Here is an 18,040-nt window from a genome sequence, read left to right as displayed (position 1 = left end):
CTCTAACGACAAGCAATGGTTACTGAAGATTAATTGTTATCCGGATCTTCTTTGATGTCTTAAGTAAAGACTTTGGTTTACTTTTTGTTTTTCAGCAAAGTTGATGGCTATGGGTTTCAGCGACCAGAGGACTTTGACTTTAAGTCGTATGAGGATTTCATGGCTTCCTACCTGTCAGTGCTGGCACGCCGCGCTCAGAGATGGAAAAACACCGTTGATCAGTCAGCACTTTCAAAATCTAGAAAAAGTTAGTGTTTTGGTCAAATACTGGAATTAAACACTTGTCAGTTCATGTTGCTATAGTTTTACAAATAACTGCTGTTACAGTTTTGTGAGACGTGACCTGTATTCCACTGATAACAGAACCAATACGGTGTAAGTGAATATTACTAAACGCATCAGTAATGTTGCAGCTATGTGTGGCAAGATGAATATTGAAAAAGTAATTTTAATTCTTATATTAGCATTACTGCTTTGAATGTGAAGTTAAACTTCAGTGTTGAAATACTTCCCAGTTAAGGAAAACAAAAATCTTTAAAATGTTTTAGAACAAATATTTTCCCAAATTTCCTGCTACTTAGTTTGGTGTCATGTATAAGTCCTTGAATATTCAGTCAGTGAATCCTTAATTTTCTTAGAAATTTAACTGAAATTAATAAGTATATGCAAGTTACATTAATGTAATTAGTTTGTTCACACAGAAGTGTCAACAGTTACAACCTAAGTTCTCTTGGCAGCAATTTTTCAGGTATTTTGAAAAAATATCAGGTTGATGGAATGGAATCATTTCCCCATTTTTTAGTAGTTCATACTGAAAGATTTGTATGGATGTCTCTTCATTTGATAATGTATTTTCTTTTCAGTTAAAAGGTTTTGCAGGAAAGGAATACCCTCAGATATAAGAGCTGATGTAAGTTGGTTTGAAAATTTCATTCGACAAAAAAAACAAAAAAAACCCATAAACATTTGAACCTCATATCTCTCATAAATGTATTCTATACATAGTAAATACTATATGTCCTACAAAGTTTAAACCTTGATAATGTTTGGGATTACAATTTCTCAGTAAGAAAAAGTACATCATCGATCAGCATTCGAAATACCTGCCTGTCCGAATGCCCAGAATGGGTTATTTTCAAAAGGGCTACCAGATTATGACAGACTGCCAGGGCTAAACTCCACACATGGACATGAAAATATTCATCGTATTTCAAGATATTAAAACGTAATGAAGTGATAGCATGAATTGAAGCATTAAAAACAAATCTGAAATAAACTGTGTTAATCCTTTCTTGCATTGGTATTAGTTTTTGTCAATTATTGTACAAGCTCTAATGTAATTAACTAGAAAGTAAATTAGTATTAATTGTGAGCAGGTAGGTTTTGGTCAAGGCTGGCAAATTTTAGGTCTAACCAGTCTTGTGGTCTGCCTGAAATTTTTGGGAATTCGTACGTTAACACCATTTAGAATACCAGTTGTCAGGTTTCCAGCTTTTGGGAATTTCTTAGGTTAACACCACTTAGAATACCAGTTGTCAGGTTTCCAGTTTTGAGCAAGCCAAGGTGGCTGAGTGGGTTAAATTGCTGACTGTTGCTGATTTAGAGAGTCATTCTTAGACTGTCATTTCAAATCCTTGATGGGACTCAACCCCAAAAGTACTGGAATCTGTACTTAATGCTGATACCTTTGTTGCATGTGACTAAAAAAATACTGTGTATTTACATTCATTTGTGCATATTGTACGCATATTTCTCCATCATGTAACATGCTGTTTCACACATTTGTTACCATGGAAACAGGTGTGGATGGTTGTGAGTGGTGCTGAGCAAAGAAGGAAGGAAGACCCTGAACTGTACCAGCGCCTTGTTGAAAACCAGCTTGATGACACACACCCCGTCCAGTGTTCCATCAATCTTGGTAGGTGACTCATGCTTTAATTCGGCATCGCTACACTGCACACAAATGGGTTATAGGTTAGTTGAATTTTCAAACAAATTTTATCACCATATGCAATTACAAAACAATTAATCCTCCAATCTAACTTCACACCTTATTTGGCACCATGGGCACATGCCAAGTTGACCAAAACAGGAAGTAGCAACTTTTATACAAAATTGGGATTGGACAACAAAATGAAATGTAATCTGAAAAACAATCTATTTGTGAAACTATGGAGATATTTGTTGACAACTGATATGGTTATTTGGCTAATTCATGTAGACTTAGGTTCAGTGTATCCCTGGTGATACACTGGTTACTAGAGGGTGAAGATCTGGGTTAGAGTTATTTTTCAGCAACCCATGGTTGCTGTAAGAGGCAACTAACGAGTTCATGTTGTCGTGTTCAGTGATGCTCATGCTGTTGATCACTGGATTGTCTTGCCCTGACTCAATTATTCACAGACGGCTGCCATAAAGCTGGAATATTGCTAAGTGCAGTGTCAAACAACAAAACGAAACATAAAGGGTTAGTAAATTGATGTCTCTCTTTCTTTGTAAATCATGCATATTTGAGTGTTATGTAACACCTTTAGTTTGTGGCCTGTTCATTTATCAAAGCAAATCAGCACGATGAGTTTCAAAAAGGTTTTGGCAGATTAGGCACCTGTAATGTATTTTCATCACTTTCATCATGGACATGTTTACTCATATGTTTGTCTGGTATTGTAAAAATAAAACATAAAACACTATTTCTGTGGGTAAATTTTACCTGTGCTGCCATTAAAGAGGGGGAGGTATTTCACTTTGATGTGAGGCTATACATAATGGAAAAAAACAGTTAGGGATATTAGTAAATTTTGAAATAATGAATAATAATGTATTTATTCCTTGACATACTGATAAAATGTTGGTCATAAAAATACCAATATCCCTAGCTTATTTTGTCCAGTATATAATCACGCCCTTCATATTCACACATGTCCATTATATAAGTGTTAAATCTAAATGTTTATGCGAAATAATATATTGTTCTCCAAAAAGCTTTTGATAAACCTATCTGTTCATAATTTAGAATACTGTGGGCATAATTGGTTATAAAAGTGTGATAAGTATAGTAATTCATTGTGCCACACACAAGTTGCCACAAGTAGCAGCTATCGCCCATGCAGACCTCGTGGCATGGGTGGTAGGACATTGCCACGCTTCTTGCATGCTTCGCCATTTTGAGGTCAAGAGATGCAAGGAATGTGCTCATTGGCGGGATTCAGGATTTGCCCAGTCACGTGGCCTGGTGTTGGCTATATGGGCCTATCCTATGTGGGGAATCATCAGTCGTACAATACCCGCATTGGGTAAGTTATCTACGACCTCATGTCTCGAACCAAGACCGACATAAGTGTCCACTTATTGTTTTGATTTAGAGGTAGTTTTTAGGAGGGGGAGAAATACAGTAGGAGTACTAGTAAATAGATTTTATCTTATTATTTTTGTAAGTAATAATTGAGTAGGTAAAAGGATTGGTCATAACCAGAAGATAACTGGGTGTAAGTAGGATTTAGGTAGGCAGGGAAGGGGGAGAAATATGGGAGAAAACCCATCAGGAACCTTTTGTACAGAATCTGCAGACAAGGTGTACTGACCACGTTTAGAGACCAATTATAAAACACAAGGCAAAGCACATTACAGTGGAAGCTGTCTAAACCGGCACTCACTGGGACTGAAGAAATAATCTGGTTTAGAAAATGTGCCAGACTGTAGAGCTGATGATAAATGGACAACCACAGATGTGACTGAGATTTTATGCTGGTAATAACAATTTGCCGGATTGGACAGATGACACACAGATGACTGTACTTCAGTAGCCAGCTCAGACTTGCCACACATCTGCAGCATTCTGCAGTTACTGGGCATCTGTTTTACATCATTCATGTACTGGGCACCTATTTCAATACAACAAATGTTTGTATATGTTACTGTATGTCCCTAGACCACATATTGTATTCACCTCATGATGTACATTTACCATCAGATATGTTTATGGAATGAAAACATACAGATAAGTCCTAACTGCACGACATGATTGCTGTCTGTATTTGGTGACCTACTAACTGTGTTAAACGTAGGTCACATGTACTGTGCAGCCACAGATTGGACCACAGCAATTGGTCAACAGGTTGTAAATGCTTGTCAGTGTGTGGACAGTCTCTGTCAACTTAAACAACACCCGTTCATTCACACAAATACACTCTATGATCAACGTCACCTCCATTACTGCCACTCTGTCGGCCTAAACTATGTTGAGGACAAGCTCCATGTCCTATTTATCTGTGGTAAAGATTCTGAAAGAAGAAAGAAGTGTTTCACAACCCACCAGAACCACCCTCCAACAAGTGAAACCTTTGTGCTTTTAATTAACAACATTAGTTAGAAAACAAACATGGTGTTGCCAGCATTTGTTTTAGTCATGACATGATATGACATGACGGAGATCAAAATTGTGCTTTATTTGTGTGCCATGACTCAGTAAATATTTAAATTGCATACATGAAAAGTTTTCAGTTTGCCATGGCAGAGCGTTCATGTTTTAGATGCGAATCACTCCAAGATTAGTATTGCAAGATCACATGCCATGACATAATAGAAATCGTGTTGAGAACACAGCTCACTGTTTAATATTTGCTGAGTCTCTCTCTCATGAAAGGAGTTTCTCATTCTGACAGATTTCTGTTGAGTTATGCATCCTCTGTTGTAGATATACATCGCACATTCCCAGAAAACATCCATTTTGCTGACACCGAGGATGCTAATGGTCTGCGGAAACCCCTGCGTCGGGTCTTGTCAGCAATAGCCAAGAATAACACCAAAGTTGGATATTGTCAGGTAGACAAATGTTCATCTTTGTTTTTCATCATCATCATTGTCACCATCATCATGATCATCATCATTATGAAAAAATTATGATTACAGTGAGACCCCTGATATCCGAACACATTCATTTTTTGTGTAAATCGTCCGCATAACTGAATATCCGGATATCTGGATTTCTGTGATCCAGGTTTCGGTGTTGAAATGGTAGCAAGCCTACACTTCTTGGTTAAAATCACTTCCAAAACAGCATGGCCAAGTGCCAATTACTATTCACTCAGTGTCAGACAGGCTTACTTATCACCCTGTTGATCATTCAGTAATCCTGATTAGCAGACCTTGTGCCGTATCAAAACACGTTGAGAGAGATTGTTTTTTTATGATAACTGACCAGAACACAAGGTTACCGAATATTTGTGGTCTGGGCATCCGGGGTTTCACTGTATGATCATTGATAACAGAATGTGCTTCATCTGTGATGTACAAAACAACATTCAGTCGTTGTAGACATTGTTTGAGCTTAGACATGTCCTTTTCTTGTACACATATATTTCTGCTACCTTGAGTCATGTCTGTTTGGAGATAAATAATCAATAGCCTAAATAAAACAGTTCTCTGTACCTAATTGTTTGCGTACTTTAAAAAATTCAGCAAACTGTCGATGCACTGCAAAACTTTGAGTCATCAATCAATCTTTTCTGTAATTTTTTAATCTTGAGAAAACTGACATTTTTATATACTCTGGCCTGTGAAACTAATTACAAAAAGTGCCTTTATTTGCTGATGAAGAGACGCACAGAAGCAAACTATTTTTGTGAGTGGTCTTTGTAAGGAGTCTTTGTTCAATGTTATGATGCAGTCTTTACCCTGCTCTCTTGCTGTAGGTGAATATTGCAGGACCCCGAACAAGTATCATATTTTACAATGGTGGTGTTTCTTTTATCATTGTTGACAATTCAGGTATTCAGAAATATTGATTTTGTTGGGATGGATTGGATTTCAAACTATCACTAGGTTTAATTGTCCGTTTCAGACTCTGTCAATATCCCATTAAAAACATGAGTGTCATTTTGCTAACAGAAAACTTTTCAACTGAATTGCTCCCAAGACCATAATGAATGCAGATAGTTTTGCAGGAATTAGCCCAGGTTGTTTTGGAAATGGAGATTTCTGTTTAGGATCCCTCACTCATGTTTGGTTTAGCCTTTATAACTGTGGAGGACTCAAGAAATGGGAGTCGCATATTGTCCCTATGTCCAGCACTGGTGACCCAAAATATTATGTTCAAGGCTCCAGCACTGGTGACCCCAACATTATGTTAAAGGCTCCAGCACTGGTGACCCTGACATTATGTTCAAGGGTCCAGCACTGGTGACCCCAACATTATGTTCGTGGCTCCAGCACTGCTGACCCCAACATTATGTTCGTTGCTCCAGCACTGTTGACTCCGACATTATATTCAAGTCTCCAGCATTGGAGACCCAGATATTATGTTCAAGACTCCCAGCACTGGTGACACCGACATTATGATCAAGACCCCTATATCTGTGATTTTAACATTGTGATCAAGACCCCATACACCTGTGGCCTAGACATTACAATCAAGACCCCATACACCTGTGGCCGCGACATTACAATCAAGACCCCATACACCTGTGGCCGCGACATTACAATCAAGACCCCATACACCTGTGGCCTAGACATTACAATCAAGACCCCATACACCTGTGGCCTAGACATTGCAATCAAGACCCCATACACCTGTGGCTGCGACATTACAATCAAGACCCCATACACCTTTGGCTGCGACATTACAATCAAGACCCCATACACCTGTGGCTGCGACATTACAATCAAGACCCCATACACCTGTGGCCGCGACATTACAATCAAGACCCCATACACCTGTGGCCGCGACATTACAATCAAGACCCCATACACCTGTGGCCGCGACATTACAATCAAGACCCCATACACCTGTGGCCTAGACATTGCAATCAAGACCCCATACACCTGTGGCCGCGACATTACAATCAAGACCCCATACACCTGTGGCCGCGACATTACAATCAAGACCCCATACACCTGTGGCCGCGACATTACAATCAAGATCCCATACACCTGTGGCCGCGACATTACAATCAAGACCCCATACACCTGTGGCCTAGACATTGCGATCAAGACCCCATACACCTGTGGCCGCGACATTACAATCAAGACCCCATACACCTGTGGCCGCGACATTACAATCAAGACCCCATACACCTGTGGCCGTGACATTACAATCAAGACCCCATACACCTGTGGCCGCGACATTACAATCAAGACCCCATACACCTGTGGCCTAGACATTGCAATCAAGACCCCATACACCTGTGGCCGCGACATTACAATCAAGACCCCATACACCTGTGGCCGCGACATTACAATCAAGACCCCATACACCTGTGGCCGCGACATTACAATCAAGACCCCATACACCTGTGGCCGCGACATTGCAATCAAGACCCCATACACCTGTGGCCTAGACATTGCAATCAAGACCCCATACACCTGTGGCCTAGACATTGCAATCAAGACCCCATACACCTGTGGCCGCGACATTACAATCAAGACCCCATACACCTGTGGCTGCAACATTACAATCAAGACCCCATACACCTGTGGCTGCGACATTACAATCAAGACCCCATACACCTGTGGCTGCGACATTACAATCAAGACCCCATACACCTGTGGCCGCGACATTACAATCAAGACCCCATACACCTGTGGCCTAGACATTGCAATCAAGACCCCATACACCTGTGGCTGCGACATTACAATCAAGACCCCATACACCTGTGGCCGCGACATTACAATCAAGACCCCATACACCTGTGGCTGCGACATTACAATCAAGACCCCATACACCTGTGGCCGCGACATTACAATCAAGACCCCAAACACCTGTGGCCGCGACATTACAATCAAGACCCCATACACCTGTGGCCTAGACATTGCAATCAAGACCCCATACACCTGTGGCCGCGACATTACAATCAAGACCCCATACACCTGTGGCCGCGACATTACAATCAAGACCCCATACACCTGTGGCTGCGACATTACAATCAAGACCCCATACACCTGTGGCCGCGACATTACAATCAAGACCCCATACACCTGTGGCCTAGACATTGCAATCAAGACCCCATACACCTGTGGCCGCGACATTACAATCAAGACCCCATACACCTGTGGCCGCGACATTACAATCAAGACCCCATACACCTGTGGCCGCGACATTACAATCAAGACCCCATACACCTGTGGCCTCGACATTACAATCAAGACCCCATACACCTGTGGCCGCGACATTACAATCAAGACCCCATACAGCTGTGGCCGCGACATTACAATCAAGACCCCATACACCTGTGGCCGCGACATTGCAATCAAGACCCCATACACCTGTGGCCTCGACATTACAATCAAGACCCCAAACACCTGTGGCCTCGACATTACAATCAAGACCCCATACACCTGTGGCCGCGACATTACAATCAAGACCCCATACACCTTTGGCTGCGACATTACAATCAAGACCCCATACACCTGTGACCCCAACATGAGCAAGGCCTCTACATTTGTGACCCTGACATTATGAGCAAGGCCCCAGCTCCTGTGATCTCAATATCATGAGCAAGACCCCCCACACTTGTTACCCTTTTATTACGAACAAGGACCCAGCGCTTGTGATCCTGATAATGTGAGTGAACCCGCAGACATTATGAGCAAGGCTCCTACACCTCCAGGGATGACTCGTGAATATTCAAGAGGGCCTCCTCACTTTTAAATTGCTTCCTGATACCATATAGGTTGCAGGTAACCTTTTTTAACACAGAAAGAGTGGGTTGAATTTTACTGTGATGTGTACAATCTTTGATTTTAAGGTCAAGACGTTTGAGCAAAAGCTACCATGCCATAATGAAAAATATATTTACAAACATATTTCAGATCTGCAAATGAACTTTCATGGTAACTAGAACTGTGAATATTACATTATTTTCTCTGTTTCAATAGGGTCTGAATTTCATAGTGGGCCTCCTACTTCTTATTGTGAAGGATGAAGACAAGGTGTTCTGGTTAATGGACACACTTATCAACAATATATTACCAGGTGAGATACAGCACACTACTGATGTACAGGATACTGCTGGGTTAGATATGGTATACTACCGGGCGAGATATGATATACTACCCGGTGAGATAATATACACTAACATCCAAAAGAAACAGTACAAAAGTAATGATATAAATATTCTGAATAAAAATGTATGTTTGATGAGATATGACATGGAAACAGTCGCCACAATGCAACAGTAAAGAAATCATGAAAATAGTTGTGTTTGGGCACGACATTTTCATGTGAACTGTTCCGAAGTGCAGTGCGAATCACGTGCATGTCATTTGTAGATGTTTAGAGCTGTTCACTGACATTATCCCATCAAAAATATATTATGATAACGACCATGCCGCGATTAACATAAGAAGAAAAAGAGAGGGCCATTTGAATCATGCGAATGGGAGCCACCCACCAGGATTTTGTTACAACCTTGGGCTGCGCTTGTATTACCATCACAAGACTCCTACAACATTACAGGCAGACAGGTGTGAAATCAGACTGGCCCAGAATTGGGAGACCTCCCATTACCATGGCAACTGAGGAATGGTATTTACAGTTGCTTCACCTCAGACATCGTTTCCTGTCAGTGACGACATCAGAAGCAACTGGTCTTTGACGTGTCAGCCGACATATAGTTGCATGACAACTCTGACAGCATGGTATTTCGTCCTCACAGACTTTTCCGAGTCGTAGTTTTAATGTAACAACATCGACGTCAATGTCTGCGGTGGGCACAAACAGTTTGACAATGGCAGAGGAGGCACTGGCAAAGGGTCATATTTTCTAGGTTCCTCTTACTCCATAATGATGGCAGGGTTCAAGTCTATCAATGTCGCTGCAAACATTACCAACATAACTGCATCCATGAGGTGTTTCCACGTGGCAGAGACAGTGTCATGGTTCGGGATGGGATCAGTGGTGACTGAAGACAGATCTCTTTGTGATGAATGGTAATCTGTATGCTCGAGGGTACATTGACCAGATACTGCATCCAGTTGTCCTGCCTTTCTTGCAGCAACACCCAAACTGCATCATATTCAACAGGATGATACCCCTCCACATGCAGCTCGTGTTACCACGGATTTCCTCCCGAAGACATAACATCAACGTATTGCTTTGGCCTGCTCCATCACCTGACATGTCACCCATTGAGCATCTTTGAGACCATTTGGGTCAACAAGCGCATGCAAGACCTGTTTCTTCCAAGAAACAGACAGCAACTTCTCCAAGAGAAGTGTAGGAGGATACCCCTGCATGTTATCTGGCATATGGTCTACTTAGTATAACGTCAAGTTGCTGCATGTATTGATATACCAGATACTTCACAGCATCATGATGTGACCTGATCGATTACTGGACAAATGAAACTCTTGTTTGTTGTCATCGATAATTAGATGAACCTCTGAAAATTATGGTGATTATTCATCAGTTTATCAAATACAAATGTCTTTTCTAACATTACATGTTGTTACTTCATGTTATAGTCAGAATATTGTTTGTGTCATTTCTTTTGGACGTGAGTGTACATCCAGGTGTGAAATGTAAAATTTCAAATGATTTGTTATCAAATCAGACTTGGAACTTGAAACTTTTTATCAACTCCAAATTATCAGTTGAGATGTACAGGCATTACAGTGAAAACCCATATATCCTACACATTCGTGTGTGTGTAAATCGTCTGGATATCTGAATTAATTCCGATATCAGGATTTCTGTCATCAAGGTTTTGTTTGTTGAAACAGTAGTGAGCATACTCCTGTGGGGTAAAATTCCTTTCAAACCAAGTTGTGCCAATTACACTTCATTCAGTGTCAGAGAGGCGCACAACCAAGACCATGCTGATTAATCATTAATCCTGATTAACAGACCTTGTCTTGTGTCAAAACAGATAGGATGCTCACGCTTCACTTTAGTGGTTAGCGGTAAATCAAAGCTTCATGAGGATTAGTGAGACAGTTTTGAGTTGATTTAATCGGTTCTTGAAAATTTCCCATTTAAGCCGAAACCCAGTATCCATTATAGACAGTCAGTTTTATAGCATAAGAGATTTTTTGTTGTAACAAGGTTTCCGGATATTTGGGGTTTGGGTGTCTGAGGTCTAGCATGTTTTTGTTTTCCAGATTACTATTACCCTGACATGCTGGCCCTGCAGGCAGAACAAGAACTTGTTGGGGAGGTGATCAAGTACGTACCTTTCTTATTATGACACCACACGTGTGGAGGCCATTTCTGGTGTCCCCTCCTGTGATAATGCTGGAATATTGGTGTTGATTGTCTGGTCCAGCTGCAGTTATTTACAAACCACCTTATGACTGGAATATCACTGAGTGTGACATTAAACAACAAGCAGAAATAAACATTGACGATGTAAGATCAATACAAGTCACAGTTACTCATGGCTTAAAAGTCCTGTGAAGGTCTGGGGTAGAATAGGCCTTCAGCAACACATGCTTGCCATAAAAGGGAACTATGTTTGTCGTAAGAGGCGACTAACGTGACCCACTGGAAGTCTAATCAGACTCGCTGACTTGGTTGACATATGTCATCGGTTCCCAATTGCACATATCAGTGCTTATGTTGTTAATCACTGGATTGTCTGGTCCAGACTCTGTTATTTACAGACCATATAGCTGGAATATTGCTGGGTGCGGCGTAAAACTAACTCACTCACGCATGTTTTAAAAATGGTTTAGCGTTACTTATTTCATGGAATTTGCTGAGTGAGGCTTTAACCATAAAAACTTAGCCAACTGTGTGTTACAGATGGAAACTGCCAGAGGTCGCAGCTCACATGGAGACCCTCGGGGTGCAGTGGTGTCTAGTTGGCATGAAGTGGTTCATCTGTCTGTTTGCAGACGTCATGCCTGTCGAGGTGAGGACACACGCACTCAACAGCAGATTAGACATTGTCATAGATTTCCGTCTGAGAATACTAAGTGTTGAATTTAGTGTCTAGCTTCAGTTTTTGTGAATGTGTTCATATTGTGATTTATGAGTGAATGTTTTCCAACGTGATCTGTAAGTGAGCATGTTCATATTGGTATATGTTATGGTGCGTGATCATATTTTTTCATGCTATTCTTCAGGGTGTTACCATTTGCAGTAGCCTGAGGCCTTTCATTAATTGCCCGGCGAAGGATGGCAATTGAAAAGACAGAAGGCTTATGCAGATGATATTGCCTTGAAAAATAGTGCTACCATTATTATAGCTAAAGTCGATGCAGTCTAAATATACTTGGCCTCAGTACTTTTCGTTACACTCCACTATTGAGTCTAACAAAACATGGGAGGTCGTGTCAGGTAACCTTTGAGATTGACCAATCAGAACACAACTTATCAAATCCTGAAAGTGGACATGCGCACATACATTTTGAATTTTTTAGCTCGAAAAGGTTCATATCCAAACAATTCCAAATGCTAAATATCGTAATTCTAATGTACGATCGCTTCTGGGTGATGCACATGGCGCACATTACAACCATTACAAAGTTGAGTAGACAGGTACTGAAAATAGTGTTTTTGGCAGTATTCAAGCATGTCATCTTGCGGAAATATTAGCTGATGGTAACCATGTCAACAGAAAGCTCAAAACGTATATACTGCAGGTCAATTAACTGTGTTACATGCAGATTTTTGTTTGTCGAAAGATCTGTGTCAGTGACCTGTATATTTTGCAAGTCCCACTGATCCCTAAGTAGTAGCCGGTGTCTGATTGGTGAAATTATTTAACTGTTCGCTGTTGATTGGATGGTCATATGATGGTGGTCACTTAGACATTTTTTACAAATATGGAAACGGCATAGATCAAAACAGATGATATCACCATTGAGTGTGACAACATAATTATGACCTTGACCTTTGCCCTATCTATCAACAGTCATGTTTTTTTCAATTCTCAACAACTATAGAGTTCCAATTTATGGTACAATTGTTAAGGTTGGCACCGACAAGAGAGTGCATAATGGCACAGGTACGAATGTCAGACATATTATCATTATTGAACACAAGTTCATAACATGGGTCATTTTAGTGATAATTCTATCCATTTTAACTATTATGGTATGTGTCCCCATATTCTTGGTCAGTGTGATGGCACCCTGATACAGCAGTGACCTCAGACTGATTCCATGATGGTCAGTGTGATGGCATACTGATACAGCAGTGACCTCAGACTGATTCCATGATGGTCAGTGCGATGGCACCCTGATACAGCAGTGACCTCAGACTGATTCCACAATGGTCAGTGCAATGGCACCCTGATACAGCAGTGACCCAGACTGATTCCACAATGGTCAGTGTGATTGCACCCTGATACAGCAGTGACCTCAGACTGATTCCATGATGGTCAGTGTGATTGCACCCTGATACAGCAGTGACCTCAGACTGATTCCATGATGGTCAGTGTGATGGCACCCTGATACAGCAGTGACCCAGACTGATTCCACAATGGTCAGTGCAATGGCACCCTGATACAGCAGTGACCCAGACTGATTCCACAATGGTCAGTGTGATTGCACCCTGATACAGCAGTGACCTCAGACTGATTCCATGATGGTCAGTGTGATTGCACCCTGATACAGCAGTGACCTCAGACTGATTCCATGATGGTCAGTGCGATGGCATCCCGATACAGCAGTGACCTCAGACTGATTCCATGATGATCAGTGCGATGGCACCCTGATACAGCAGTGACCTCAGACTGATTCCATGATCGTCAGTGCGATGGCACCCTGATACAGCAGTGACCTCAGACTGATTCCATGATGGTCAGTGTGATGGCACCCTGATACAGCAGTGACCTCAGACTGATTCCATGATGGTCAGTGCGATGGCATCCTGATACAGCAGTGACCTCAGACTGATTCCATGATGGTCAGTGCGATGGCACCCTGATACAGCAGTGACCTCAGACTGATTCCATGATCGTCAGTGCGATGGCACCCTGATACAGCAGTGACCTCAGACTGATTCCATGATGGTCAGTGTGATGGCACCCTGATACAGCAGTGACCTCAGACTGATTCCATGATGGTCAGTGCGATGGCACCCTGATACAGCAGTGACCTCAGACTGATTCCATGATCGTCAGTGCGATGGCACCCTGATACAGCAGTGACCTCAGACTGATTCCATGATGGTCAGTGTGATGGCACCCTGATACAGCAGTGACCTCAGACTGATTCCATGATGGTCCGAGTGATGGCATCCTGATACAGCAGTGACCTCAGACTGATTCCATGATGGTCAGTGTGATGGCACCCTGATACAGCAGTGACCTCAGACTGATTCCATGATGGTCAGTGTGATGGCACCCTGATACAGCAGTGACCTCAGACTGATTCCATGATGGTCCGTGTGATGGCACCCTGATACAGCAGTGACCTCAGACTGATTCCACAATGGTCAGTGCAATGGCACCCTGATACAGCAGTGACCTCAGACTGATTCCATGATGGTCAGTGCGATGGCACCCTGATACAGCAGTGACCTCAGACTGATTCCATGATGGTCAGTGCGATGGCACCCTGATACAGCAGTGACCTCAGACTGATTCCATGATGGTCAGTGTGATGGCATCCTGATACAGCAGTGACCTCAGACTGATTCCATGATGGTCAGTGTGATTGCACCCTGATACAGCAGTGACCCAGACTGATTCCATGATGGTCAGTGTGATTGCACCCTGATACAGCAGTGACCCAGACTGATTCCATGATGGTCAGTGTGATGGCACCCTGATACAGCAGTGACCTCAGACTGATTCCATGATGGTCAGTGCGATGGCACCCTCATACAGCAGTGACCTCAGACTGATTCCATGATGATCAGTGCAATGGCACCCTGATACAGCAGTAACCTCAGACTAATTCCATGATGGTCAGTGCGATGGCACCCTGATACAGCAGTGACCTCAGACTGATTCCATGATGGTCAGTGTGATGGCACCCTGATACAGCAGTGACCTCAGACTGATTCCATGATGGTCAGTGCAATGGCACCCTCATACAGCAGTGACCTCAGACTGATTCCATGATGGTCAGTGTGATGGCATCCTGATACAGCAGTGACCTCAGACTGATTCCATGATGGTCAGTGCGATGGCATCCTGATACAGCAGTGACCTCAGACTGATTCCATGATGATCAGTGCGATGGCACCCTGATACAGCAGTGACCTCAGACTGATTCCATGATGGTCAGTGCGATGGCACCCTGATACAGCAGTGACCTCAGACTGATTCCATGATGGTCAGTGCGATGGCATCCTGATACAGCAGTGACCTCAGACTGATTCCATGATGATCAGTGCGATGGCACCCTGATACAGCAGTGACCTCAGACTGATTCCATGATGGTCAGTGCGATGGCACCCTGATACAGCAGTGACCTCAGACTGATTCCACGATGGTCCGTGTGCTGTTCCTGTTCACCTGGTCTGTTTTCTGTGTTCCAGACGGTCTTGCGAATCTGGGACTGTTTGTTCTATGAAGGCACAAAAATCCTGCATCGTGTGGCCTTGACTTTAGTTGTAGCTAACAAAGAGAAGATTCTGGCCACCAAGACATTTCCAGAGGCTGTAGACCTGTTCCGAACGATCGTCTACACACCACACACACAAGACTGCCACAAATTTATGAAGGTGAGTGGGCCTTATTTCAGCAGACGTCACTTTGTGTCTGTTTGAAGTTTGGAATTGGGGGATTTGAGGATAATAGACTTGAAACACATTACAGGGGCAGACATGTATTACTTAGTCACACACCTGTTGCTGGTCCCAACACATTACAGAGCCAGACATATACTGCATATTCAGACACATGTTACAGGTCCCAACACATTACAGATCCAGACATATACTGCATATTCAGACACATGTTACAGGTCCCAACACATTACAGAGCCAGACGTATGTATATTGCATATTCAGACACATGTTACAGGTCCCAACACATTACAGAGCCAGACGTATGTATACTGCATATTCAGACACATGTTACAGGTCCCAACACATTACAGGGGCAGATGTGTATTACATAGTCACACACGTTAAGGTCCCAACAAATTACAGTATCAGACAGACATTACAGTATCAGACAGAACAGACATAAAAGGATCAGACAGACATTACAGGGTCAGACAGACGTTACAGGGTCAGACACATGTTGCAGGTCCCAACACATATTAATGGGCCAGAAGTCCATCATACGAGTATTGAATATTATCTTAATTTCTAATACTGTCCTTAAGTAATGAGGTCACAGAGTTAACAAATTGTCTGATATTCTTAAATGTGGCAAGATGTTTCATTTTGAATTATTCAATTCAAAGGAAACAAGACAGAATAAGTAATAATTTGCAAAATAAAGCCTGACAGTTTTGAGGGTTCAGGAAATCTAATCTTTGTTTAAAATATTTGATACTGTAGTTCTTTTTTCAAAAAAAATATTTGTTAAAAGGTAAACAGTGCATTCGCTGTCAAGACTTTTGGGCAAAGAGCTTACACTTTCTGTATTTGTATCCTTTTTCATATATGACCTTTGTGTCAAAGTTAACTGAAAACACATTTTGTTTTTCAGAGTATTTTTGAAGTGACAGGATCATTTCCCCGCTCAAAACTAGACCAAATGAGACAAGAGTGCCGGAACAAAGTCAAGTGAAGAAATGATTTTCTTCTTGACTGGAGCGGGATAAGTGCAATACGACCAAATTCCAATCATTAGTTTACATGTGATAATAGATATTTTACAAAGGAAAATATAATTTTGATTATTTGTATCCAATGTTATGTACATTTTACTTTTAAATTTTAATTTTAAGGATTGAAAATTGATGTATTGTCCAACAAGTAACATATAGTAAGTCATGATGAAAACAGTACTGGACAATTTAATGTGAAGAAAGTGTGTGATGGAATGTAATGTGAAAGAATATATTTTACCCACTGAAATATGGAGGGGAACATTAATATGCTTATGATACTAAAGATTTTTGAAAGGTATTTTTCATAGAGAATATATATAGGCAGGAACTAAATGTCTGTATATTCGTTGGGGACATTATTGTGATATCTAAAGAGGTTGTAGGTTTTTTGCACTGATAAATTAACGATCACTATATTTTTAAAACTCAAATCTCATGATGAATTTATCACCTCAATAGACCCCATCATATCACTTCAAACAAAAATATGAAATAAAACAATAATCAATTTGTTGTGTTACGTTTTAGCTGATTTCACTTTGATATGTTTGAAGGAAGCTTGTTATTTCTCTGAACATAAAATTGTCAAGGCAGTGTGATGCATAGATTCGATGATATATTTGTAATATCCTGAGGAGATTATTAATGATGTTTTCACTAGAATATTGCTGATTTTAGTCCCAGATCAACAACTTTCCCTTACTTGTTACTTCAGGCTTTCCTTCCGCAGTAAAATCACATGCTACTGTAGTGTTTACAAACCAGTAAAGTAGTGTTTGCAAACTGGGCAAGTATAGTGTTTTCAAGCTAGGTAAATATAGAGTTTACACACCGGGAAAGTATAGTGTTTACAACCAGGTAATTGTAGTGTTTACAAACCAGGAAAGTGTAGTGTTTACAACCAGTAAAGTATAATGTTTCAAACCAGGAAAGTACAGTGTTTACAACCAGGTACGTATAGTTTTTACAAATCAGGAAAGTATAGTGTTAACAACCAGGAAAGTATAGTTTTTACAAACCAAGAAAGTATAGTTTACAAACCAGGAAAGTATAGTGTTTACAAACCAGGAAAGTATAGTGTTTACAACCAGGAAAGTATAGTGTTTAAAAACCAGGAAAGTGTATTTTCAGACTAGGAAAGTATTGATGAAGGAATGGTGATGAATGAGCATAGTGTTTACAGACTGGGGACAGTATAGCATCTTAAACCAAGAAAGTATCATGTTCACAAAACAGGAAAGCATGGTGTTTACAAACTGAGGACAGTATAGCATCTTAAACCAGGAAAGTATCATATTCACAAAACAGGAAAGCTTAGTGTTTACAAACTGGAGACAGTATAGCATCTTATACCAGGAAAGTATCA

The 18,040-nt window shown here is 41.3% G+C and overlaps 1 protein-coding gene across 1 annotated transcript in view; it reads left to right on the top strand.

Annotated features, from left to right (window-relative positions):
• LOC137282385 (growth hormone-regulated TBC protein 1-like) overlaps positions 1-17,160 on the top strand; it is a 32,320-nt gene extending 15,160 nt beyond the window's left edge. Inside the window, exons 2-10 of the mRNA XM_067814131.1 lie at positions 96-247; positions 864-910; positions 1,801-1,918; positions 4,694-4,821; positions 8,872-8,968; positions 11,095-11,158; positions 11,738-11,846; positions 15,428-15,613; positions 16,551-17,160. Of these exons, the coding sequence (XP_067670232.1) occupies positions 96-247; positions 864-910; positions 1,801-1,918; positions 4,694-4,821; positions 8,872-8,968; positions 11,095-11,158; positions 11,738-11,846; positions 15,428-15,613; positions 16,551-16,631 (982 nt within the window). The 3' untranslated portion in view covers positions 16,632-17,160. The remainder of the gene's footprint in view (positions 1-95; positions 248-863; positions 911-1,800; positions 1,919-4,693; positions 4,822-8,871; positions 8,969-11,094; positions 11,159-11,737; positions 11,847-15,427; positions 15,614-16,550) is intronic.
• The last annotated feature ends 880 nt before the right edge of the window (positions 17,161-18,040 follow it).

Source organism: Haliotis asinina, chromosome 4 (genome assembly GCF_037392515.1).
Source record: "Haliotis asinina isolate JCU_RB_2024 chromosome 4, JCU_Hal_asi_v2, whole genome shotgun sequence".
NCBI lineage: Eukaryota > Metazoa > Mollusca > Gastropoda > Lepetellida > Haliotidae > Haliotis > Haliotis asinina.
The sequence above is the reverse complement of the archived record's forward strand: the minus strand, read 5'-3'. Positions and strand labels throughout refer to the sequence as shown.